This window comes from Sarcophilus harrisii, chromosome 2 (assembly GCF_902635505.1).
Source record: "Sarcophilus harrisii chromosome 2, mSarHar1.11, whole genome shotgun sequence".
In the NCBI taxonomy this organism is placed as follows: domain Eukaryota; kingdom Metazoa; phylum Chordata; class Mammalia; order Dasyuromorphia; family Dasyuridae; genus Sarcophilus; species Sarcophilus harrisii.
The window spans coordinates 506,354,553-506,382,019 of record NC_045427.1 but is presented as its reverse complement, the minus strand read 5'-3'; the positions used below and the strand labels follow the sequence as shown (position 1 = coordinate 506,382,019).

Below are 27,467 nucleotides of genomic sequence, written 5' to 3'. Positions count from 1 at the left end.
GCTCATAGTGAGGTAAACAAGTATAATCTCCATGGGAAGGGGAAAACATGAAAATATTTTTTAAAAAAACACAAAGGGTTTGAGCCATGTGAAAAATGAGAATTTCATTTCTAATTAAAATACAGAGGTTTGTCCTAATACTCTTATGAATTCACATTTCTTTCTTTCAAACACACAGAAGCATATTTGAATGTTACTTAAACTCTAACCTCAGAATCCCCAAAGGGGAAAAAGACAGATTTTTCTAACTCTCTGCCTTTTCCGCTAATCGGACTTATTTTCCAGTATGAGCTTTCTCATTGGAGAGAAAGCTATTCCCTAACTATAAACTGAGCACTCTAAGACCACCAAGAGTTATTTCACAAATTAAATCTCTTTGGTTCACACGCTACCACCCTCCTGAGCACCTTGCTTATTATGAGAGACTGACTCAGGCTCCACGGATCATTTGAGTCTGATTATGTATTATTTGTTTCAAGTATTTATTAACTCCCTATTATGGCTTGTGCCAGGAACTAAGGATGAAAAGATGCAAAACAGAAATTCTTGCCATCAAAAAACTTGAATTCTATCAAGAAAGACAGTACAATGTATACAAGGCAATGTGCTAATAGTAGATATGTTGGTTAGTTGTTGTCCTTCATTCTGGAAGAGGAGCAAAATGACATCACTACATGGGGATCAAAGTCCAGGGTGTTTGACTGTGGCTGATCAGAACAAGATGAGTTTTGGAAGGCTCTACCACAGATTGGGCACAAATAGTTCATATGAACACTTAGAGTGGAGATGTCTCTATATTTGCCAAAATTTCTTTTGAACTACTGAAATTCTGCATTACTCACAGAGCAGAGTACCTTCTTTTATGTGAGCTTGTCATGCTGGGCAGTCCTGTGTCAGTAAATAAGACTTGTTCTGACAGAGTTTATATCCCATAAATCAAAATACACTTACCCACAGTGACTACTGATAACCCCAGCTAACAACCAATTCAGAGTAAATAAAGGGCTTTCTGGATGGAGTATGATGAATGACATTATGCTTTATAATAGGCTCTTCATCAGTTGACTGAATTTGTGTTCAATGAAGTTGCCCTAGTAGAAGTCTAAGAAAGCTACATGGATTATTCTGTCTATCCAGTATTGAGCAAAAGGTTATTCTAGAGTGATTATCAAAGTGGGAAATTGTTCCATCACTATAGAATCCATTGGTTCTTATACAGAAGGACACCAGTTTGAGAATTCACCACAACTTTACTGTCACCAATGGTTGATAATCACTGAGAGAATGTCAAGATTGTGTCAAAATAAACAAATCAAAAACCTTACCATAAGTCTCTTTTGAACCTCTTTCCCCCCTTTTAAAAATGTTCTAGGTTGCTTTTGGAATCTGTCAAAATATCTAGTTAGGACTTTAAGCAAGTCATTTCATCTTTTTTGGCTTCTGGATCTTCAGTTATTAAATGAAAAGGACCATGACAGATGGACTTTAAGGTCTCTTCAATCTATGATCCCGTGATAGCAAAGTGATTCAGTGCTCTATTTGTCCAGCTCTTCAGAATATTATATATTAGCACAATTGTACTTTTAATAAACATATCACTAGAAAGAAACCAAAACTTTTTTTTTAATGTACTAAAATTTAAACAGCAACTTCTGTTTCTGTCATTTACCATGTCAAAAATATGCTTTGTTGTAACTATAGTAATGGCAAACCTCTTGGGTTAATTCCATTCCAAAATCTCAAACAATTCTCTAAAACAGTAACATTTGCCTATATGAGTGTTCACATTTTAATCTCCAAGGATTTTATTTTATATGTTTGTCATCATTCTTCCTCTTCCAAAATCCTACTGTGGCTGTATCTATATTGAGTAGGATCCTACATCTATACACTTAACTGTGTATATAGTAAATAAGAAATTTCCTCCATGTAAAAGAATAGTACTAGCAGCATATAACAACCATATCCTAAGCTGAAATATAAATATTAAATAAAAACAAAGAAAAATATATAAAGCTACCAAAAAGCAAACAAATAATTCAAGTTCACAGGACCTCAGAAATATTCCACTTTTAACAAGACTAGATTAAATAATCTCTAAGATCCCCTCCTAGCTGTACTGTTTTTAAGATTCCACAAACATAAAATAGAAGTTATAAATATTTTGAAAAACATTGTTACTTGTCAGTCTTCTTGTATTTTTTGTAATTACTACATATATATATATAGTTTAATCCAATCTGCATTCATATTGAAAAGGTACTATTTCCTTTTTGACTTTGTATACCCAGTGCCTAATAGATTGCCTAGGGCATATTAGTAGGTATTTAGTAAATGCCTGTTAAATAAATGTATGAATAAGTAGAAGAATGTCATCAGCAAAATAGATTTATGAAATGGATAATAATTATCCTCTACTCTTCAATTAAGTGTCCTTATCCCCGGGTGGCTGTTGCATGACCTCAAAAGTTGTATGACTGACCCAATAAGAGAATACCAACATGGATCAAATCCTACTCTGTCTCTTCAATAATTAATCGTGAGGAATTCAATAATTAATTGCATCTAATACAACCATACCATTTCCATCCATTATCTCTTAACAGATTCTCCCTTTCCTTCAATGCTGTGAAAATGTCCAGCCTCCTCTTTTCTTTCTAGTCAGTCCTTCAGAGCAATTATAAACTAACTTCTACATGGCACTTACCATCATAACATCTCTTCATCTACTACTGAAAAAACCCTCTCTATTTCCTGCATAACCACCTTTCTTTTTCCCACCTTCACTTTACCACCTGACTGTACCCCTTGAGTGTATATTCTGTCTTCTAGGGCAGTCACAGGTAAGCAAGTTTTCAGACTCCACCTATCACACTTTTTTTTCTTTTCTAGTAAATTTATTTATTTTTAATACATATTGCTTTAGGTTTCTCCCCTCCCAAATCCATCTTCCACTTGGATGCCAAATTTATATTCTCAAAACAGAGATCTAAGTCACACCCAAACTTAAAAATCATCAGAGTTCCCCATTGCCTTTAAGATAAAATACTAAATTTTCAACCTGACATTCTATGACTTTTGCAATCTTGCTTCCATCTACCTTTTATTTCATATAATCCTCATTCTAGTTATATCGACTAGCTAATTGTTTTCCTGTGTGACCTTCCATCATCTGCTTTTATTCCTTTGCACAAGAAGCCTATCACTCCTCTTCTAAAAACATTCCCTCCTTAACCCAACTTTTAGAAATTCCTTATGTCTATCAAGGAACAGATCGGGTACCAGCTACTCCCAAGGCCTTTCCCCTCTCCCTCAGTCATTCATGCTCCTGAAATTACTTCATTGTCTTTTTACTGTGAGCCAAAGGGAACATCACAATGTGACTGATAAAATGCTGGGGTTTGAATCTGGAAGCTTGCCTCCCCCTCTTGGTAGCTGTGGGGCTGAGAAGCAGCCACATAAACACTTTGTGTTTCAGGCATCTCCTTAGGACTATGTGGAGAAAGTCTCCCATGCTCAGGAAACCATATGGGGTCTAGCTATTTCCTAGCAAATGGAGCCAAAAGCCCTTTCAGATTTGTGCCAGTGAGAGAACGTGTATGGGGACATTCTTCTTGCTTAGTTAAGCCAATGACTGGGGACTCGGGTGATGAGGTGGTCTGGTCTCAAATTATCCAGACAGCTTCAAAAATCACACGACAAAGGACTGAGACAGACTGGAAAGCCCCTCCCCTTTTTACTTATATTTCCCCAGTAGGAGGAATGTAGTGCTATTATTACTCCCATTTTACAGATAAAGAAACTATAACATACAGAGGTAAGTGACTTGCCCAGGAATCACCATCACGTTAAGGCTGAATTTGAATTTATGTTTTCAAATATCCAAGTCTAGTACTCTATCTATGCTATCTAGGTGCTTCAAACTCCAAACAAATTCTCTCTTGCCTTAGATTACTTGAAGAAAGTTTCCTCCTATTTTAAAATAAAATTTCTATGCTTCTCCCTCTTTTCATTTAGTGGTAAGGATCTACACGCAGTGGTCCTCAAACTTTTGTTTTCAATATGTTTATCCTATTAAAAATGATTGAGGATCTGTCCAAAGAGTTTTTGTTTATGTGATTTATAGTTATAAATATTGATCACATTAAAAATAAAAACTAATTATGAATTTGTAGACTCTTCCCAGGATGCTCTGGACCAGACTTTGAGAACCACTGATTACTACACATAATCAGATATGCCCAATATGTACATTAATTTTGCTAAACCTTTTGAAAAATGCTGTGAGAAGAGATGGCATCTATGTAGAAGAGTTTAAAGGAATAAATTTAGAAATGAATATGATGTAAAAAGGCATCCATAAAATTAGATAACATTTCAAAAATAAAATCCATTTTCTTCAGCAAAAGGAAAGCAAAATAGTTAGTCAGGATTTAAAATTTTTAAATGAATGGAGCTCAAAGCATTGAGGTAGTTCTGTCTCCTGCTCTGTTTGCTATTTCCTATTACAGAGAATTTTTTTTTTTTTTTTTTTTTTTTTTTTTTTTTGGTAATTACATTGCAGATGAAGCACTGGGCTCTGTTGAAATCCATTCTGCATTCTCTTTCAGGTAAGCATGAATGAAGGGACTTCCTTATAAGTAGGTTTCACGGTTGATGATACCATTAACAGACTTTCTCCCAAAAGGGAGAAAAGCCAAGTGTTCCACAAGGTTAAGCTTTTCCTTATAGCTTAGCCAGGAACAATATTAGAGACAGAATGAGCATAAAACATAGCCTGCTTTGTGTGACAGGTAAAATCCCTTGATGATACTATTCCAAAAGTGAGGTTTGTATAACAAAGCTCAGCTGGGTTCCAATGCATGACCATCAATAACTATTCTGTTGATATGGCTACAGCCAATTCTCTAGTCCTTGGCCAAGCAAGAATCAATCCATATAACTAAACTCCTGGCCCATGGCTATTTATGTGGTATGACCCATATTTCGGAAGAACATTAACCTGAGCTTAAAGAAGAATGAAAATGCTTTACTTACATTTTAAAGAATTTTAGTTTTAAAAAATTTTCATTCCTATTATTTTATTTGATCTGTATGATAAAAATATAGGTTCCCATTTGGCAGACAGGGTAACTGAGGCACAGAGGAATTAATTGATTCACTTAAGTCATATAGTTCATTAGTAAAAACAAACAGACCTAAATCCCAGCTCTATGTTCTCTTCCCTTGATTTATAGGATTTCTGTCCTACTGTGAAAGACCATTTAAACTTTTCTCCCCTTTATACTTTGTGCCCTTCTCTCTTTCCAGACATCTTCACCAGAAAAATGGAAACAAAACACCTTTCCCAAAACCATATAAACTACCTGATTGCATATATCAAAACATACATTAAGAAGAGAAAAAGCCCTCAGGCTACTTCATATCCCTACTTCTTTTGGCCTCCTTGATTCAGATTTTACTTTCTCATTCACTATATTTCATATTTATAGACTGAAAATAGGATTTTTAACCAGGTATAGGATAGACCTCCTTCAACCACACAGTTCTTAACACAATGTGGCCATAAAGCATACATTTAAACAATTTACTATTTATTAAAAGTATATGCTAGTGTCTCTCCAAAAAGGTCATTTCTAACAACCATTTAAACTAGCTGTATAGCCATACTTTTCTTATCTATTGCACTGGAGATTGACCTTTTCTTTATTAAATTGTATGATAATAAAGCAAAGTTTCAAAGCTACACTGTGTTTTCACTTGATAATGAATTATCCCATCATTCATTTAAAAAATACAACAAAACAAAACATACAAGGACACAATTTGCATAATTAAGTACACTAATAATTCAACACATAAAGGTTATTTTAATTGGATATTGGATGTTCAAAAATAGAAAACAGTTCCTTATGAATTTGGTATTGGTATAGGCTTGGCAAAAAAAAAAGGGGGGAATTTAATTAATTATACAGATAATTTAAGCTACATGCACATTTTTTTTCACTAACCAAATAAACCTATTTGAGTGGGAATGATACAGATAACTCCAATTCTATCTTCACTTCACTTTCCAGGCTTTAATAAAGTCTTGAATTATCTATATTCCTAAAGTGAGATATTATAAATCAAAATTCAATATCCTTACCAAGTTCAGTAAACATTCATGAATTCAGTCCTGGTTGACTATTTAATAACTGGAATTATAATTGACCTTTTAGACATTTGGAAATAGAAGGAAAATGTTACTTAAGTTTTTCTTTGTGCATTCCTCCCCTTAAACTCCATTTCATGCCCTACCAAAACTGTTATTTTCAACTTTTGTTGAGGACTTTATTCATGGCCATGAAGGAACTGGCATACTTTCTAGTGTGGTCTAGAAGAGAGACTGTGATTAAATTGGAGTTAAATTGACCTGGACTCAAATATTGCCTCTGATGCACGCTAACAAGTCCTTTAATTCTCAGGCCAAGAAGCTGCAGTTCTGTGGACCAGTGTACAGAGATTTTTCTGTTTGATGAAGTCAAAGATCCAGACATTGCTAATAATGATGATGATGATGATGATGATGGATAATGACTCAAATTCTCTTTTCAAACTGAAAAGTGCTCTTGTAGTTCAGTTCTTTTATATTCATGTCTGACTCTTCATAACCCCATGTGGCGTTTTCTTGGCAAAGATACTGGAATGGTTTTCCATTTCCTTCTCCAGCTCATTTTTTGGATGAGGAAACTGAGGCAAACATGCTTATGTGACTTGTTTAGGGCCACACAGCCAAGAAGTGTCTGAGGTTAAGATTTGAACTCAAGATGAGTCTTCCTGACTCCAACTCCCTCACTCCATCTGCTGTGACACTTAGCTGCCTCCAAATTCTGTTTAATTCTCTTTAAATTAATCTGGTAAATTAAGGAAAAAAGCTTTTGACTCTGTGTTAATAAGGAAAGACTCAACTAGGTGCAAAATTGGGAGGAGGGAAGTCTAGGTTATCCAAATATACTAATAACTGCCATAAGGGCCATAATTATGGTAATATGGTAGTAAGGATTAGTAAGCAACTACATATTTCACTTATAAAATTAGAACACAAAGAAAATACCTTTTCTACTACTGAATCAAAGAACATTCTGCAGATTTAGATTTAATCAAATTTGGATTCTTCTCTGATTGATCAATAATTGTCCCTATAAGTGCATCTTACTAAAAATATTCAAATAAGTATTAAAGCTTTAGCACTATATGCTAAATAGAAACAGGGATGAGGATTCTATAAAAATATTCTGAAAACAACCTAAATCCAAGGCCCTGGGAACAGGACCAGGATTAGACTTCCCTAAAAACTTGCAAAGATGAATTAGTTTTCCCTAAAAGGCAACAAAGCTATCCCTATATCTGACTGGATCCGGTGACCTAAGGGCATAAAAATTCCCACTCACATAGAGTTAGGACTCTTATAACTTGAGGGATATCTTAAGACCCCATAAATCACCAAACCCTCCTTTTCTGATCAGATGCATTTCTATATGGAGGTGGAGGGAAACCACCATAAGCTAAGGCTTTGTTGCATACCCTTGGTGTTTTAGGGTGGAGTAAATCTCCTTTTGATAACTGTTCAATGACTCACAACTTACCACTGATAAGTACTGTAGTCAAACTTATCTGTAACAGCCCTACAGACTAAAGAATATAAACAACTATGGGAAAATCAACACAAAAAAACCAGTCATTGTAACATACTAAAAACATACTTACACCAAAGTTGGTAGCAGCAAACCGATCTGAGGCAGATACCTGCACATTAGTTGAGACTGTTGGATGGGCATAAAAAGCATTTATGTTTGCCAGGAGGGTACTCATCACTGCTGGGACACCAGGACACATGTACTTGGAAGACAGACATGAAAAGTGCCTGTAATACAAAGGAATTAAAAGTTCTTAATACATGTCATGTTCATTTAACAAAGGTGAAACAGTGGAAAATATTTTTTTTTCAAATATATAGCATGCACATACAAAAAGAAAATATAGAACTACTACTTTAAAGAATTTGTTTATCAAATTTGACCTTTTCAAGTTCTCTTGTCTCAAGTGCAAGATAACTAATTAGGGCCTTGCTCTGATTCTTTGAATCAATTTGGTGGAGAGGATAGAATTAACTATTCAAAAGCCAACTTTGTTGACCTTAAGAAACTGTCAAAAAGATTGAGGTCTTTTCTTTAACTTCAAATCCCAGAATGCCATCCTTTCAATAGTCTCTTCCCATATACTTATACTGATGTTTTAAATATTTATCATAGTCAAACTTTAGGGATATGGACTAAACCTCTGATTTCTTTTGATATAAGGAATGCCCAACTGAGCAAATTCTATTTACCAATACAGGCCAGTACCCCTTTGATAATTTATAGTCTTAGAGAATTGCCAAGAGCACTGAAAAATTAAGTAAGTAACTTGTATAGGATTATATAGCCTATATGTATGAAAACCAAGATGTGAACCATCCTGAGTAAAATGACCACTCCTCACAAAGTCTTTTTGTGCTCTTCATTTGGTAAATATACAGGTGAGTCTGAGTTCTCAAAGGCTATGTTTAATAAATAGATTCAGTGTCTTTTTTTTATTCCTACTGAAGATCAGGTATACATAGGGAGATGATTATTAAATAACTTAGTATACAGGTAATTTCATGTTTACTATCCTTCTTTGTATTCTATTCCTCTAATACTCCCTTGAAAAAAACTTCTATTCTATTAGAAATGCGTGATTCCTGAGGAATTTACAGCCTTTGGTCTTCATTTCTTGAACCCAATACATATTTTCCAACACATTTTCCAAGAAATTCCCTTGTGCCCACTTTAATACTAGTCATCAGTTGTCAAGTGCAGATTGACATAATTTGGAGGTTTTCATCAAGGTCTCAATAGATGTGATTTTCTTGTCCTTTGCAACTAACATTGGCACATAAAATGTCATTATTTTTATCTATCTATTTACATATAGATAGATAGATATCTCTCTACATATGTGTATATATATATATATATACATATGTGTACATATACTATGTATGTGTATATGTATGTGTGTATACACACACACACACACACACACACACACACACACACATTTGCTATGCAGATCATGACCTAGGCAAGCCAAAATCCAATGAAATGATTCTTTTTGTTACCATTAGATCCTGGGAAAACATTATGCTAACAAGTTTATTCACCTACATGAACTTCAAATCATTTTCCCATTTTGCAGCAATTTCTTTTTTTATTTGTTTCATTTATGGTAAAATATTAAAATGAATCTGAGTCAGCAGAGTCAAATTGTTTGTCAGCACATTGCATCTGGGGCCTGTCTTGACTTATGTCTAGCCAGTAAATTCAGATGACTCTGGAGATGGGAATTAATTTGATAACTTTGCACAGCCCTGCCTCACTTAAATCCAATTTATTTGCAAGTTTAGACATCATACTCCTGATATCATTGGTCTTCTTCAAGAATGGAGAAACAACAAAAAACAAATAAAATCCAAATCAACACATAATCCCTGGTCTCAGGGAGCTTCAGTCTAATGAAACAAATAACACAAAAACAGGTTTGCTAAAACAAAATATACACAAGATAAATTGGGGATAATCTCATTAACAGTGAACTAAGATTAAAGAAGATTGAGAAAAGGCTCCTTATAGAAAGTGGGATTTTAGAAGGGGATTTGAAGAAAATCAGGAAAGAGAAGTCAGAGGTGAGTAGGAAGAAATTTTTAGGGATGAAAGAGAGCCAATCAAAATATCCAGAATTGGTAAGTGGACTGTTATGTGTGAGGAGCCAAAGACCAGTATAATTGGAATTCATTGGAAGAGTTATATTAATATTTGTTGACAGTTTAGAAACTATGACATTCTTAGTACTCTCTTTCCACTTATTTACCAATCTGCTTTTGTTAATACAGAACAGAAAACATAAAACTTGTGTCATTTTCTTTCTGTATCCATTTTAATGTACCTCCCTTCATATGATATGGTGCTGCAGTAGTATGATGATAGGAAAGGGAAGTACAAAATTAGAAGATTGAGGAAAGTATGATTAATGGCACATGGTTACTAATTTGGGATTACACATTTTAGGAATAGCTGCAAGTACCATTATAGTGCATAAGGAAATTGTTCTTAGAGGCAAGAAGGTAGTACAAGGGATGGTGCAGTAGATCTTAATCAAGAATATAAGAGTTCAAATCCTGTCTCAAACATTTAAAAGGTGTATGACCCAGGGCAAATCAACCAACATCTTTTTGTCTCAGTTTCCTTATCTCTAAAAGAGCAATGAAAAAGAATAAGCATTTATGAAATATTTTATATATGTTTCAGGCATAAATATACCAAATTCCAGCTCATTTGATCCTCATAACCACCTTAGAAATCATTATTCTTTTATGAGCCCCATTTTACATTGGGGAAAAAAACTGTGGGGGAAGAGGGAGGGGAGATAGCACATTCTTCCCAGGGTTTTTGTAAAGATCATATGAAGTAATATCTGTAAAGCACTTTGCAAACAATAAAATATTAGACAAATACACTTATTACTGTTATTTTTATTATTTCTGTCTCTATTTTCTTTATGATAGGTATACTTATCTATCCATAAATCTTTCCATCAGTGCCAATTTCTCTACAAATACAATAACACAATTCCCAGGTCCAAGTTCTAACTATTAGATGCTTGTCCAGCATAATAGGTAAGCATATTATTTGAGTGGGGGGAACATCGATTTCATATATGAAATTGATAAGCGTTTGTTGATTTGGAAAGTGGACTTTATGTGTGCATTTAATAAGGATAATTTAAAGATGAATGACCAATTTTCAACCTGCCCTAGCAGAGGAATTTTCTAAATGGGGCTTTCCTATGTGGATGAAATCATGGGTCCAACAGTTTTCCTGATTGGAGGAGGGAAAATGTATTCGGATTACATTTTTTTTCCTACTATATCAAATCACTAGATCATCAAATATCATTATTTTGAACAATATCTCTCTTGGGCCATCTCTCAATTTGCATTTTCATTAACTGTTGTATTCCATAAGGTGGCTGCTATTGTTAGGTTCTAGGGTAATTATGGGTTGTTGCTCCTACTACTGTAGCTCTAAAGCCCTCAAGCAGTTAACTTTCATTAACAATCAGTAAATATATTCAATTAGCTTTTGACAATGGTATTTACCAAGATGGCAGAAATAAAAACAATTCCTCTCAATAACCTGGGGGCACACTCTCTAACAAATACATAAATACATAGCTTAACTTTAGAATAAATATTGGTAAAAGCACAACGGTAGGAATCATTTTCCTGCTACTGGAATTTCTTTTCTTCTTTGCAGACTCCTCACATAGCACTGTTTTCATATATTGATTCAGAGGCTGAGAGATTCTCTCAATCAATCTTCATCTACTCAGCCCCATTCTTCATCTTCCTTTTGTGACCTGTCTCTATCCATTATATTTAAACCCTTTGAGGGCAGATACTAGCTTTCTTTTTCTTTTTTTGTATTTAGGTGCCCAGTACAGTACCTACCCAAAATAGGCTTGTAATAAGTATTATTGAATTGAATCAAAATATATTTTTGCATGTGCTATTAACTGCCTTTACTCCTTTAACTGGCTTAAAGGCCAACTGATTAAGTATATATACATTTGTAGTGAATTTGTGGAGAATTATTTAACACTTCCCCAATACCTTGTGATAATATTCATAGCTCTGTGGCTCTATTGCTTCAGTTTGAAAGAAAAGGTGGAATTCCTTTCTTAATATATTCTCTTCTGAAATATTTTTATAAAAACTTCCTTTTGTAATTTTCATCAAGGATTTTATTGAAACATTTATAGACCAATCATATCAAGTTTTATTTTTATTTTGGCTCTCAAAAGTTAATCATATGAACTAGCAGTTGCTATATAGAGGTCTTTCTGGCTTTTTTGTCATTAAAGGCAACATCTATCATATTTTAAATTCTTTTGGAATCTTCACTTTTTCAAAGTATCTTGACACTTGACATTTATATTAAACTGGCTTAGCGTGATAATTAAAACTGGGTAATATCAGTGATACTTTTCATGATTTACTTTTAATGATCACAGTCACTATCTTGGAGTTTTCTATTTGTATATTAAAAACAGTCATGTCTGTCAGGATTTGTGCTGATGAATGTGGGTTTATCTATGAAATATTATCCAAAATATTCCATAAACTAGGGATTGTTTCTTTCACATTTTTAACCTGGAAATATATTATGTCTTCCCCCACCCCTTTTATAAATTTGTTTCCGACTTAAATAGCTCAGTTTTTTAAGGGTTGGTGCTAATGAAATCAATATATTTGGTACAAAAATTGTTCTCATGATTCCCTGAAACTACTCAGTAAGACTATTTTGTAAATAGAAAACAGATAGATGATCAAATGACTGAATAAATGAGAAAATAAGCAAATCACCATAGTAGAAAATTCAACATATAAATATCTTAATTAATCCATAATCTCTGCTATACATAATACATAATTCTTTTTTTCTAAACATATTTTCACCTTTATCATGCTGCACAAGACAAATAGGATCAAAAGGGAAAAATGAGAAAGAAAAAACAAGCAAGCAAACAATAACAACAAAAGGGTGAAAATGATGGGGGTGAATTCTGAAACTGTATCCCCTTTAATCTGTAAAACAAGGGAGATTCAGAGTCTCAAGTCCTCCTCTGGGAAAGCATATCTTCCCAGACAAGTTAAGTGGCTTCATTCAATTATAGATCTTGGTCAAATCATCTTCCATTAATCTTTTGGGGGTGGCCTAGATCCCCTTCAGGAAATTCCCAAGACTCTGGGGGAAAAGCCTTCAAAATGATTTTATTCAGTTGGAGATCTGAGCCTGATATTCCTATTGAGTGGTTTCAAACTCCAAGACAAGTACTCCCTTTTCAACTGGAAATCTAGGCCTGGGGGCACTGACAACATTGAAGGAATCCCATTCAATGGAAACCCTACCCCCAGACTGCCGATAAAAGACAACTGGCAACCCCAAATCTTTGCAGAAGTCCAAAGCAGAATTATGCTTTGCCAAGGGACCTCTCTTCTTGGCACAGCTGCTTGCCAGGACTCCTGCCCGCTGTGAAGAGACCCTCTTCTCAATGATAACCTTTGTTATTTCTCTGCCAGGACCTTGCCACTAAGTCTGTCTTCCTAGCAAAACTGGCTTCTCAGTGCCAATAAAAATCCCTTCTGTCATTCAGACTTTTCAGGTTCTCGAATTCTTTCACATTGGACCTATACACCCAATCAGTGAGGATTCCCCACCTCAATTCTCACACTTCTCCCCTATCACTAGACCCACATCAAAAACACTGTTTAGTTATCCATACTCAGTCCCCATAGTGCTTGTTCTGGATGCAGATGGCTGCATCCATCACAAGTCTATAATGTATTTTTCTTAAGCATATCCCTTACACTGACATTAAGTTTGAGAGCAGTTCCTCTATGGCATCTATGGCAATCAAGTGTTGCACCTCAATTGGTCGAGTCAACAGAAGAATCTCAGGAGAGAAGGTGTTCCCCAAAGAGGAAGATTCCTACACAAGAAGCTTGCTTGTTTTTTTGTTTGTTTGTTTCTTTTCTAAGCATTTTGTTCACAACCAGGATTTGATTAGATGAACATGAGACTTCTGAATAAATAGGGAAGATTACCTGTGTACTTTTAGTTTTATGCTTAAAATTTCTTTCAGAACCTCAAATAGCATCATTTTCAGGCATCAAAAATCCAAAGAGTTCATTCTAATACTACTTGCAAAGAAATTGATTCTATTTGAGCTATAACAAAAGACTCCAACATTGAAAACATATTGATAATAGTAAAAAGGTAAATATGAAAGGAAAGATAGAAATTTCCAGAACATACTCTGATTCTACTATTTGCTTGGTGAAATTCATTATAGTGATCCTTCCACATCAAATTTCCATATGTTGTGAATTCTTGAGCTGACAATAAAATTTGTATATTTACTCAAAGTCCTAAAAGATGTCCCTATAGCTTCTGAAGATTATTGTCTCATCTAAATTCAATTACTCAAATTTAATTTTTGAACTTCAGGAACAGTAAACTTAGAAAAGTACTATCCCACAAATTCATTCTGTCCATAATGTTTCAATATAATAGTAGGCATAATAACAATAATAGTAATAATATCTTTTATATAACAATTTAAGGTTTATAAGGCACTCTACCTTTATTCTCTGATTTGATCCTCAGAGTAACTCGTTTTACAGATAAGGAAACTGAGTCTTAGATCAGTTAAATGACTTTGCCCAGGGTTACAAAGTTGAGTTAATGTCCAAGACCACAATTTTAATGCAGGTATTCCTGATTCTAAGTGAAACCTTTTATCTACTAAGACAATCCACTGCCTTTATAGATCAAAAGACCTATCGATAATTAGTGGTCTATATCTAAAATCTGAATGATGGACATTAGGTGGGAAGCATAACTTGGGCTTGGGCTTGCAAAAGGGAACTGAGAAAATTTCAGCAGAGGAGAAAGGGAAGAGATAAGGGGAAAATTAATTTGGGGGCCAGGATTTGTATCAGACCAAATTCCACCATGAAAACAAAAATGGAGAGGTTTCCCTCATCCAGATTAGCATGAAACTTCCATTATATTTGGCTCCTGCTGCTACTTAAAGAGTTTTTCTCAATCATTCTGGGGAACTTTGGGTACATTTTGATAATAATACTATTAAAACCATGAGGGTTTTGCTGCCTTCTATGCAGGATTCTGAGATGGTGCTTGTTTGCAACTCAGTGAAAGGGAGACACAGGGACGCTAGTTTCCTCTTCTCCTGAGATTTTTGGCATAATGTGACTCTAGTCTGGGAAATTCGTAGAATTGTATTCCTTGTTATTTACCTTATATTATTTATATATTGGAAGGGGGGTTAGGTGATACAATGGATAGAGAGCTGGGCTGGAGTAAGGATGGCCTGAGTTCAAATTCAAACTCAAACACTTGCTAGCTATGTGATCCTGGGCAAATTATCTAACCCTGTTTGTTGCAGTTTCCTCATCTATAAAATGAACTAGGGAAAGAAATGGCAAACTGCTCCAGTATTTTTGCCAAGAAAATCTCAAGTGGTGTCATGAAAAATCAAACAGAACTGAAAAAATGACTGAACACAGAAAATATTGAGGCTATATATGCATGTATATATCTATGTTTATGTGTGTTTTTATGTAGGGATATGTGTACAGATAAATGACCTATATATGCATATAGTATATATATATGTAAAAGATAAAGATATATATATCTATATATCTATATAGTATCGCTTTTCATCATTATAATGTCATATAACAAAGTAAATGTCTTGATCATAAGAAACAAATTCAGAGAGATTGATGGGATAGAGTCTTCATGAGTATCATTTTGAGCAGATTGTACCAGAACTAGAGTCTAAAAATATGGAAGTAACAAGAGTACTACAAAAATGCGTTAAATTGTTTATTTAGAAAATAAATAATGATTTGAGATTTTATACATACACACACACACACACACACACACACACACACTATACATTGTGGTATAATGGTAAGAAAACTGGCTTTAGAGTTTGAAGATCTGAATTCAGATCCCACTTATGAGGCAAGTGGGTTCTACAAAGGATAGAGTGTTAGGCTTGGAACCAGAAAAAACTGAGTTGTTATCCTGCCTCAGATAGCAGTATTTATCTAGTCACAGGCAAGTGACAATTTCTTTCAGGACCAGTTTTCTCATCGCTAAAAATGGGGACAATAATAGTAATTTCTTCCAGGGTTGTTTTATCAAAAGAGACACTATGTGTAAAGAATTTTGTGAACCTTAAAGTACTAGATAAAGATGATAATGATGAGGATTGTTATTGCTGTAAAAGTCACTTAATCTTCCTAAGTATCAGTTTCCTCATTCATAAAATGGGGGTGGGAGGTTGTATCAGATGTCCTTTGATAGTTCTTTCAATTATATATATATATATATATATATACCCCCAAATCTTTTGAGATTGAAAGGAGTGCCAAAGGAAATATATTGGGGTTCAATCCATTGACTGATTTTTGAATAAATATGCTCTATTATTTAATTTTACGATGAAAAGATTCTAGAAAATAATGTTTTGTTTTGTTTTGTTTTTGTATCCTACATCAATTCTTAAGGATTCAGTACAAAGCTTAAATTTCTCCTTTGACTTATATTTGGTAGAGTGAGAATCTATAAGTTGATTCAGGAAAACTTATGAATTGAACATAGAATAAAATGAATTATTGGCTATAAAATAATTATTTGTCATTAAGTTTAATATGTAACATAGAATTTCCCCTTATCACAAATAAAATATGAAAGCATGGAAAGCATAGCAAGAAAAAAATATAAATGCATTTCAATCTTTTTCTTTTCTTTTGTTTTTTAAAATGGTAATTTTAATGCCATAAGCAATATCTTACCATGAAATGTATGGTTTATTAACTACTATGCCTTTAGCTTATGGCTTTTTCATATTTTCATATTAAAACCAAAGTATCATAAGCAGATGATTATTTACTGCTAACACATCCAGAATACTTACTTAGCTGCTTTTAGTGTGATAGTTTATCATGCCATCCAATTATTCTGTGAACATTTAGTAGGCATACACAGTAGTTAATGTGGTAATGTACTTTATGGTTTTTGAGTGCTAATGGTAACTTACATAGAATCAAGTTTTTCATGATTAGCATTTGAATTTCTAGAGAATTAGATTAGATTTTTGACAAATTCTTTTGGGAAAACTGAATGAAATATTTCATTTTTCATTTAAAATTCAACTAATATTATTTCTATGTTATATTTTACCTTAAGAACAAAAGAGAAGTCCTAAATAAGGCATGAAACAAACAATGTTAGCAGCCATTACCAGGATTAATCTAAATGAAAAGTCTAAGTAATTTAACCAAAATACTGACTTTCAAGTCAGCAAAGAAGGAATTTTGTCTAGAGTAGGGGAATGAAACTTTACTTCAAAGCTCCAAAATTTAAAGGGTTCTGATCTCATTTTCTTCAGTAAGTAAAAATAACTGAACTTTATACATATTGATAAAAAAATAATTCATTAGAATGTAAAATTAGGAGATGGTACATTTCTTCACTTTTCCTTTGACCCCTCTGGTAACACACTTGTTAAACTTTTTCCAGAACTTGTGACTCTCCCAGCATCTCATAGTCTCTTTATTTGTCCCTGAAGGCAGTGTCCAAGGTCCCTCTTCGCCATCAATACTAAGTTCTGCCGTCTTTCATGAGGTTTTCCCCTTAGACTGATTTCCCTAGATTCCAGAAATTTTTATTTAGGGCTCTCATAATTCATAACAAAGAACATTTTGTGATGAATCAGTTGTATACCGTTCCCAAAGTCTTAGTATCATTTTAAGGTTCATTCAGTAGCTTAAAATGGCACTAACACTTTTGAATATAACCTAATGGCTGAAGGGGAATGCTAAAAACAATATGTAAATAACAAGTGTCATTGCTTCCTCAAAGTTCTTTCATTTTTAGAAGCCTGGAAAAAGTTAAAACAGTGCCCAGGTACAGACTAATGGCCCCACTCTAGAACTTGCCAGATAAAATGGTGAGTTCACTTTTCTTGACATCCCAACATGTAAATTAAGGAACTGATCTGGGAATTAGAGGTGGCAACTGCAGAGGTAAGAGAATGTCAGATGACTGAAGAGACAGAGTTTATCAAGATGATTTTCCAACAGCCAGGTTTTCACTAGTAAGAATAGGAGGATTAGATGGAAGAAAATTTGAGCTTACTGTCAGGAAAAATAACAACAATTCTACATATTTTCATATTAGAGTTTTAACCTGAGTTTTATAATGAAACAAGTATAGAAGTTCTAAATTGTGAGGTCAAGCTTGAGGAAAATTTGGAATCTCTTAACTCAGATTCACCAAAGATAATTTAGCTTGGGGGAAGATAAGGGTAAGACCTATGCTGTGTACCAAGACAAGGCATTATATCCTATGATTGAAGAGTAAGTGATGAAGTGAAGTAATTGATTCCTTAGAATCCCAGGAAATTTAAAAATCTCTGTCCTTTCCCTTACAAGACATGACTAAAAAGCAATGCACTACATTATTAAAAACGCTTTGGCTTCAGTTTTACAATAAAATTAGTCTTGTGTCAAAACAAACAAACAAACTACCAGTTTCATCAAGGTTATAACAAAGATGATTTTAAAATTGTTATTAATGAAAGGGTTTAGGTGGCATATTTGCTGCTGAGTAAAACAGTGACAATTGCTACTTTAAAAAAATTAATGTCATTAAGAAATACAAATATTAAAGCTGATGATAGTCATTCTAGTAATAATAAAGAGGAAATTCTTCCTGAAGAGATGAGAAAGGGACTGCTGGAATAAAAAGCAACTTAAGATCACCTAGTGAATACTGATGTGGGACCACAGGGAATGCCAGTGAGATATTCATTCCATAAGGTTCAAGGGAGGAGATGAATAACAGTGGTTGGGAATTCCCTGCTGACATTCCTGCATTAGAGATTTGCCCATTTGACTCTATAAGGATCTGCTGCCTTCTTTGGGTTTGTGCCCAGGATATGCCAACAATTGTCCTGAGACCATTACCTACTTCTGGTAATTCATGTGGAGTCAAATGATATTGCCAGAAGGGATATGTCCATCAATAAGCAACTTTTAAGACAGCTAAAAGGTGCCAGGAACTGTGCTGAGTACTAGGAATACAAAGAAAGGTAAAAAAAAAAAAAAATAGTCTCTTTTCTTGAGGAACTCAGAAAATAATTGCTGAGAATTATTTAGTTCTGGGGCAAAAAAAAAGTAAAAATGAAAGGATTTAAGGGCACAGAACCTTTCGTCATTTCTATTGATCAAAAGCAAGGTTGTTTTTTTATGAGAAAGAGAAAGCTGGGAAATAATTTGTAAAAATGATAGTATCTTAAAAATAGAATTTAGATTTCTTACTCAGTGATAAAATGCAAGAATGATGGATTCTTGACCAAGGATAGTGTCCCTAACAAAGAAAGGTAAACACATTTGCTATGAGTCTTGAAAAGGCAATCGAAAGGCATTTAAACTGAAAAAAGAAGGGGGATTGAGAAAACTGCTTTTGTAAATCCATCAAGCTAAAGAAAATAGAGATTGTAAGAAAAAGAATAACAGCACAGAAGACCAGAAATTCTAAGGTGATAAATCAAAGAAAGGAACTAGCAATGGATCAAAATATCCTATGTTTATATGCAATGTAAGGCATGCATGTAAGACATATTGGTAATGAGCCAGCAGAAAGAGAAGCCCTACTGCAAGGAGATAAATTTGATTTCATCTATGTTACTAAAGCTTGACAGATTCTTAAGGCTTGGAATATTGTTCTGGAATATCTACGTTTTATTTAAAAGGGACAGGATAGCAAAAAGAGGAATCAGAGTAAGACTACATCAAGGAGATATATATTCAAATGAGAAAATCAAATTAATGAGACAGGGAAAGGATTTGAATGAAAATCAACTGAGGCAGAAGGAAAAAGGTACTATTGTTAACAGAGCTTACTCTAGGTAAGAGACTTGATGGAGATTTCAATTGTCATAATGTCTTATGGGATTTCTCTGCCAATCATACTATCTAGAAAAGGAATTATAATAGAGTGAGCATGGGTTCCTCAAGAATAGTTTGTGCTAGTTTGTTAGTTCAGTTTCTTTTTGCAAAGATTTCCTAGACTTACAGATCAAGGAAACACCACAGGTTTAATTTACAAAGTATTAGGTAAAATCCCAAATGCTATTCTTGAGGAAAAGTTGCAAAGATATATTCTAGACATATCTTTGGAATTGGTTGAATGACATTTCCCAAAGACCTGTGATTGACTCTATGTCATTTAACATTTTTATCATGACTTGGACAAATCATAGATGAAACACTTATCAAATTTGTAGGTATCACAAAACTAGAAGGGAGTGAGTCTCAGGATCACGAATCTAAGATGTGATTGACATGATCAGACAGTTTTTTGTCTAAAATTAATTTGATAGTCAGATACTTATGATCTGTGTGATCCTGGGCAGATCATTTAACCAATACCATTTGTCTGTTTTCTCAATTGTAAAATGTGCTAGAGAAGGAATGGGAAACAATTCCAGTATCTTTGCCAAGAAAATATCAAATAAGGGCATGAAGGGTTGGAAATGACTGAAACAACCTAATAATAAAAGAATCTAGAGCTAAAAGTACAATAAAGGTTCGATTTGAGTCAATGCTGTAATATGGCAGACAGATCTAATATCTATACACGTGGAGCATTGGAATCAGTATTGAAAAACATATTCCAGGAACTATATTGATAAAATGGATAATGTGATTAAGAATGTGAAAAATTTTAAAAGCTGAAGGAAGTTGTGATGTTTGACTTGAAAAGAAAATTTTAAGAGGTATAAATGAGCTATATACAAATATAAGAGGGGATGCCATGTGGAAAGGAATATTTTTGAGGGGGCCAAGAGGATAGAACTACCAATACTGTGTAGAGGTCTTAGAGAGGGAAACTTGAGCTTGATGGAATGAAACATTTTTCTTTTTTTTCTTTCTTTTGTTTGCCGAAGCAATTGGGGTAAATTGACTTGCCCAGAGTCACAAATCTAGGAAGTGTTAAGTATCTGAAGCTGAACTTGAGCTCAGGTCCTCCTAACTTCAGGGTTGGTGCTGTCCCCATTGTGCCATCCAGCTCCCCAAGAAAGAAAAATATCTAACAATAAGAGATATAAAAACTCAAAGGGCATATCTTTGGATGAACTTGGTTCTTCCTTATTTGGATTATTAAAACAAAAGCTGCGTTATCACCTAGATAGTACCACTAGGTAGGTTGCAGGGGGTATTCTAGTTCAGGCACACATTATAATATAAAACCTCAAATATCTCTCCTAGTTCTAGGATTTTCTGTGAATCTTGGAAAGCAGTCCAAAAATACTGACTTTTGCAAATTTTTTGCAAATCAGAAAGCACACATAACTTCTTATTTCCTAGTGATTAATAGCTAGTAGAATTGAAAACCCCAGTAGTGAAGAATTTCAAACCTTATCCATTGCTTATCTTACATGTGAGACAAATAAAAACCAGAAAGATGAAATAATTTGCCCATGATCAAACAACTACTTTGTACCAGAACTGGAAATGGTGCCCAACTCAATCGTTTTTTTTCCCTTAGATTATACTCTCTCTCTCTCTCCAATTATAATTGAGTTTACAAGATTTCCCACATGAGGCTGTCACCAATTGTATAATGAGTCAGAGATTGGCTTTTGCTTCAGAAGGTAATGAGAAGTAAATATTTGGGAAAATGAGCATAATAAGACAGAAGCATTGAATAGAAATCAATGAGTCTCAGGTCTGTCTTAGAAGAAACTCTAGAGGAAAGCTTGTGTAGATGAAAGGAAAAATTATCTGCAATGATTAGCAATAGAAACACTTTGAATATTTATACCATTTTTTACGAAGAGCATAGAACATTCCATTTGTAATATTGCATCCATCCTAGACACTTGAGAGATTCTGTAGAATTCCCAGACCCTTTCTCTTTGTTCAGCAAACTTTGTGACTACTTACTGAACCAAGCAAGGCCAGTTTGCAAAATGATGGGAAGGTTTAACTTCTTGTTTGAGACAAAGGGAGGTATCATGGAAAATATCAGGATGAATAGGCAATATGAGCCACAGAGGCAATGAAGGAGATTTATACTTCCCCCATTAGTCTTTTTTGTGATATGCCATAATGAATGTCTTTTGCACAATCAGCTAGGAAGTATTACCTTTGACAGATGAACCTGCCTTACATTTTCCAAAAAAAAAAAATTAGTTTGATTCAGTTTACTCATCCTCAAGAATGTAATATAATTGTTAAAAGTGAAGTTAAGTAAAGTGAACAGATAGTTTTGTTTTTCACTATTTTTGCTCATTTTTTTTTTTTTAGAGATAAGGTCATACCCTAAAAGAGACATAATTAAGAATTTTCAAACTCAGAGAAGGTGTCAAGAACCATATCTAGGACAAGAGATTTTTAAAAATTGCTGAAGGTGGGTCAGGGCAGGGGAGGAGCTCATCATCTGGTACATTTCTATGTTAAAAATGCATTTTTGCCAACTTGGTGGTAAACTATCATGGGTCTCTGCCGCTACAGTGTTGTTATTACTTTCTCAATTCACCAGGTTAGGCCAAAGTTCTGGTCAGCCTGTCCCTATTTGTAGCTAATAGTTATAATTGTGTAGCTAATACACAAAAAACATACACACACACACACACACACACACACACACACAATCAAGTTTTAGGAAGAAACTTCAGCTTTTCTTTATCTTAACTAAGAATACTTTAACACCAAATAAGGAATTACCTGGAATTGACTCTTGATGATTTTAAACAATTTTGTCTAGTCCTCTGTCTCTGATAAAGGCAACAGAAAATACCATTGGTGTATAGTTGCATGTGACAAACTTTTTTTTTTTACAAGGACACATTTTATTTCAGATCTTCTGGTTTGCCCTTTTCATATCACAGAAAGCTTTAGGGGTCCCCAAAACTCTATAATACCTGAACTAACAACATAAAGCAACATAATAACATATTTACAATAAATGACACTTCTCTTAGCAAAAAAGGATAGTCTTCTTATGCTTTCCTAAGTTAGAAAATAGCTTTTTCAGATTAATGATTATAATTGCTGTGTGGGAATTAATCTTACTAGATTTTACTTTCTAGTCTTTGATCCATCACTTATCTAAATAGAGAAATCACACACTCTTTTCTCTGTTGTTATGACTGTTTCAGAATTAAGAAGATATTTTTCACACAATGAATAAAACTAAAAAAAAATTAGGACCTCCAAAATAATGTCTTGTGGAAAAAGGTCAGTCCATTTACTGTAAACCTGAGGAATCCTAGGGAACTGGGAAATATGATTTAAGTGTTCAGATTATTTACTAGCAAAATAGATTGTTTTTATTTTTCATTGTGACAAACACAGAGAAAGGAAATCTAATAATTTACCTTCAGAATTTTTCTTCTAATAAATATTATCCTATTTTTTTCTTTCTGGCCTCAATTCCTTAAAAATCATGAAAATATGATAGTTATATGTTTGTAATGGGACACAATTGAGGCTTTAATAAAGGTTTTAATAATAATAAAGATCATGGCTACTACATAATGGTAACAAAAAAGTTAGAAGAATAATCAAAGAAAAGATATTTTGTTCCCCACATCATATTTCAAAGACTTATGAGGGTTAACCTTGGAGTTATATTCTGCAAATAAACAGTTTTTTGACAAAGTCCAAGTAATCTATTTCTATCCATGTTCTCCTGGGGGTGACCTTTGTATTGATGCATAGTCACATAGCCACAGGCTTGGCATCTACCTTAAATATGAATTAATTTTATAAATATCAGTAACCTACGTCGGATATATTTTATCTGGGTCTAATTTTTTTTAAGACTTGGCATTCTCTATCTTATCTAGCCTGGAAGTACATCCATTCATAGGCCCATTCCCATTGTTGATTGTCATGGAAGATGTGACTTGCTTTATTTCTGACCTGGGTTTCTTTACTTTCTAGCCCTATCTTTGCCAAAAAGAAAGCTTCAAAATGGCATGAGAAAATTTATTCAATTAACTTTTCAATCATTTTTGAATTTATAAAAATCCATAGCATTGTGAAAACTGTAGTAGATTTATAATTAGAAAACCTAGATTTAAATCCACATTCTTACCTATGTGACTTTAGGCAAATCACTAATCCCCTTGAGTTCTCAGTTTTCTCATTTATTATATGAGGGTGTTTGGAACTGACATCTCCTAAAATGTTTCACTTTCCAAATCTATGATTCTATAATTCATTCATGTATACTGATTAACACTTATTCCAATGATACACTGGGAATTATGCTTATACTGCATCTTCAAAACTGCTTTGTGTTAATATATTATCAAAGGCATCTCAATAATATACATTTCAACATCTAATAAAAAATATCTAAAACAGGGGTGTCAAATACATGAACTATGCAGCATATGGGGTAAATAATGTCATTGGTATTAAATTAAAAAAATAATTAGAAAATATTAAACAAAAGTCGATATGGAATTAATCGGGATCCGTATTTATAGTTTAAAGGCCTTCTCCATTCATTTCTATTTGAGTCTGATACTTTTGCTCTAAAATATTAAGTGAAATGCAATAAACATTTATTAACCCTCTACTATGTCCAAATTCCTGTGATAGGTATTAAAGACAAAGTAAAAAAAAACAAAATCAAAAACAATTCCTATCTTTAAGGAGCTTATATTCTAGAAGAAGGATCAGAAAAAGACTTATGTAGTGGCAACTGTGATGTACTGTAGGGTATTACGGATTCTAAGAGATTGAGATGATAATGGACTACAAACTGTGGAAGAGAGTCTAGACAAGGGAATAGAGACAAGATATAGAATGTCATTCCCAGGAAATAATTCCAAAGTCATTTTATTAGAACAAAGATCATATGAAGAGCATTTTTTTCAATATATCAAAAACTCTATAACTATCAACAAGCAGAAGACTGAATTCTAAAATTCTAACGATCTTGCCAATATACTCTAAAGTTTTAAAGAAGAGTTTCATATTGTGTACTGAAAATCACAATGGACTAAGCTGAAGAATTAGAAAATTAACAAAAGACAAACAAACAAACAAAAACCCTCATATTACCTGGTAAATAAACCTCCTGGCCCCCATGTAATAAACAAAAAATGTATCTATATGAGTGATTCCAGATTTCCTATTTATATTAGGACAATGAGGTGTGAAGAATAAGAATAACTAACTTTTTATATCTTAATTTTTAAATTGGCAAATAGAATCCATTTCAGATCCACAGAAGAGGGGAAAAAATCCTTATTTAAGTCATTTGATTTATTATGGTCCATTAATATGGCCAGATTTTTTAGCTGGGGAGAGAAAGAGTATGGACCTCTGATTTTATTAGTAAAGATAACTTCTCAGTAAGGAAATTTTCTCCAAAAATACAAAAATATTCTAAAGCTTATCATCTATCTTTTCTCACCATTTATCCAGGGTGTTCTAAGAAATCTTGATGTAGTTTTAAATTTAAAATTTCATGGACATTTTTTGGGGAATATTATATCACTTTATGATATACAAATAATGTTGTAATTTATTTTATGTGCTCCAAATCTTGAGCAATAGGTGCTATTTTAAATCTTCATTTCACAGTTGAGGAAACTGAAACAAATCAGATATTACACAGGGTGTTTCAAGGATTAAACAGCTAGTAAGCTGTCTGAGGCTTGATTTGAACTCATATCTTTGTGACTCCATATTGAGAAATCTAACCACTAGACCACCGAAAGCAATGAGGAGGGAAGAAACTTGTCCAGAATCATAAAACTAGAAGTGGAACTTGAATGCAGGACTTCTTCCCATTTCAACCACTAAAGAGGTTTCAGAAAAGCATACTAAATGGCCATTTTAACAACAAATTTTTAAATTAAACTTGGATTGGGTTTTATTTAGCTGACTCATGACACTTCTATGCACTCAATTTACAAATGTATGCTGACATATTGCTCTTACTATATATAATTTCTCTATCTGTCTGTCTCTTATACTTTCTCACTCAGGAGCAGTAGCTTGCCATAGGGGAACACTTTTAGTCAGAAAGATTCAGTTTCAAACCCTGCCTTTGACATATATGACCCTGGATTAGTCAGAGCCTTCTCAATGCCCCAAGCAATGCGTGGGTAAGGGCCTTTGAACATCCTCAGATCCTATGAGGGGCCTTTGGACTATATCCAGATTGCTTACAAGGGGAAAGAAAGTGGGATTAACCTCTTTGATTGGATGGCTTACTTAATTGCTAGCTTTGTCTTTAAAATTGCTGAAAGATTCTACCTTCTGGGCTCTAAGAAATAAGACTGAAGGTGTATATTTCTATTCTGTGTTGTTTTTCCTCAATTTCAACTGTTAGCAGGAATAGTCCTCAACAGAACCCTAGAATTGGAAATGTGAGCCATGAAAACCTTGGAGACAGTATTCTAGGAAGGGTGATGCAGTCAGTCAGACTGAAAGGGAAGCCTAGAGATGCCAGGATATCCAAGACTTGAGTCTGAGAGAGATTTTGGACTTGGAACTTGGACAAGACTCTATAGAAATTGAGCTAATAATTTATGGGAGATGGGAGAAGGATTATGTCTCTCACAGATAGTGGAGTAAGTTTACATATTTATGATTATATCTTTCGTTGTTTTGTGATGTTCCGCTTAGAATACTGATAATTTAAAACATGGCTTTAGGGCTCGAGGGAGAAACTTCATTAAAAGCAGTGTACAATTTTCTAAATGCAATCTAGCCTGTTCTCTTCTCTTCCTTTTTTGGGTCAAGTGAATTTTCCTTCTGCAGTGTATGTCCAGGATACATCTTCTGATGGGATTGAATGTCCCAGTATGGACCATATGTATCCTTCATAAATTTAGTTTTCCTATGTGGGTTGTTAGGACTCTAAAATATCTTATGCTTGATACAGTTATTACAATGTGACATGAAAACAGAAACATCTAGTTTCATTCCTAGATATTCATCCCTAGATATTCTGGAAACATTTTGGACTCTGTATTTTATGTCCTCCATAACAGGGGCAAGCACTTTTGACAAATGCACATCTCTATGACAACAAGAAGCAGCAGCAGCACAATGGGATCTAGTATTCTCTACAATTATAGTCAACTGTATAACTATTGGTTAGTACTTGACCTTCATTCTTAAAGAGGACCAAAATGATATCATTATGTAGAAGTCAAGGAATAGTGTGTCTGACCAATATAAGTTTGAAAGACTCTGCCACAGGTTAGACACAAATGATCCATATGAACTTTTGGAGTAGAGAGTTTCTAACTTTGCACATCTTATTCTCTCCCTCTGCCCCCATCCCAGCTACCGTAATTCTGCTTTGCTCATAGAGCCCAGAGCTTTCTTTGATCAGGCACAGCATGCTGGAGATTCTGTCCAAGTCTCACAATCTATTCTTCAGAGACTTTGAAAGCATCATTGTATTACTTATTCTGACCTCCACGTGAGTGTTTGCCTTGTATCAGTTTTCTGTAAAATTGTCTTTTAGGTAAACATACGTTTGGCATTCAAACAACATGGCCAGCCTATTGGAGTTGTGCTTTCTCTACTAGAATTTGAATGCCTGGTAGTCCAACTTGAGAAAGTGTCTCAGTGTCCAATATCTATCTTACCAGGTGATTTTCAGAATCCTTCTACTACAAGTCAAATGGATGCATTCTACCATCACGGTGATGGTTTCAGAGGGCAGGACAAAATCTCTGTAGATCTTCAGTTT

The 27,467-nt window shown here is 34.0% G+C and overlaps 1 protein-coding gene across 2 annotated transcripts in view; it reads right to left on the bottom strand.

The window, feature by feature from the left end:
• Positions 1-27,467, bottom strand: part of UNC13C (unc-13 homolog C) — a 668,923-nt gene that overhangs the window by 300,954 nt on the left and 340,502 nt on the right. For both annotated transcript variants that reach the window (XM_031955232.1, XM_031955234.1), the window contains one exon: positions 7,750-7,906. In XM_031955232.1, coding sequence (XP_031811092.1) covers positions 7,750-7,906 — 157 coding nt within the window. The remainder of the gene's footprint in view (positions 1-7,749; positions 7,907-27,467) is intronic.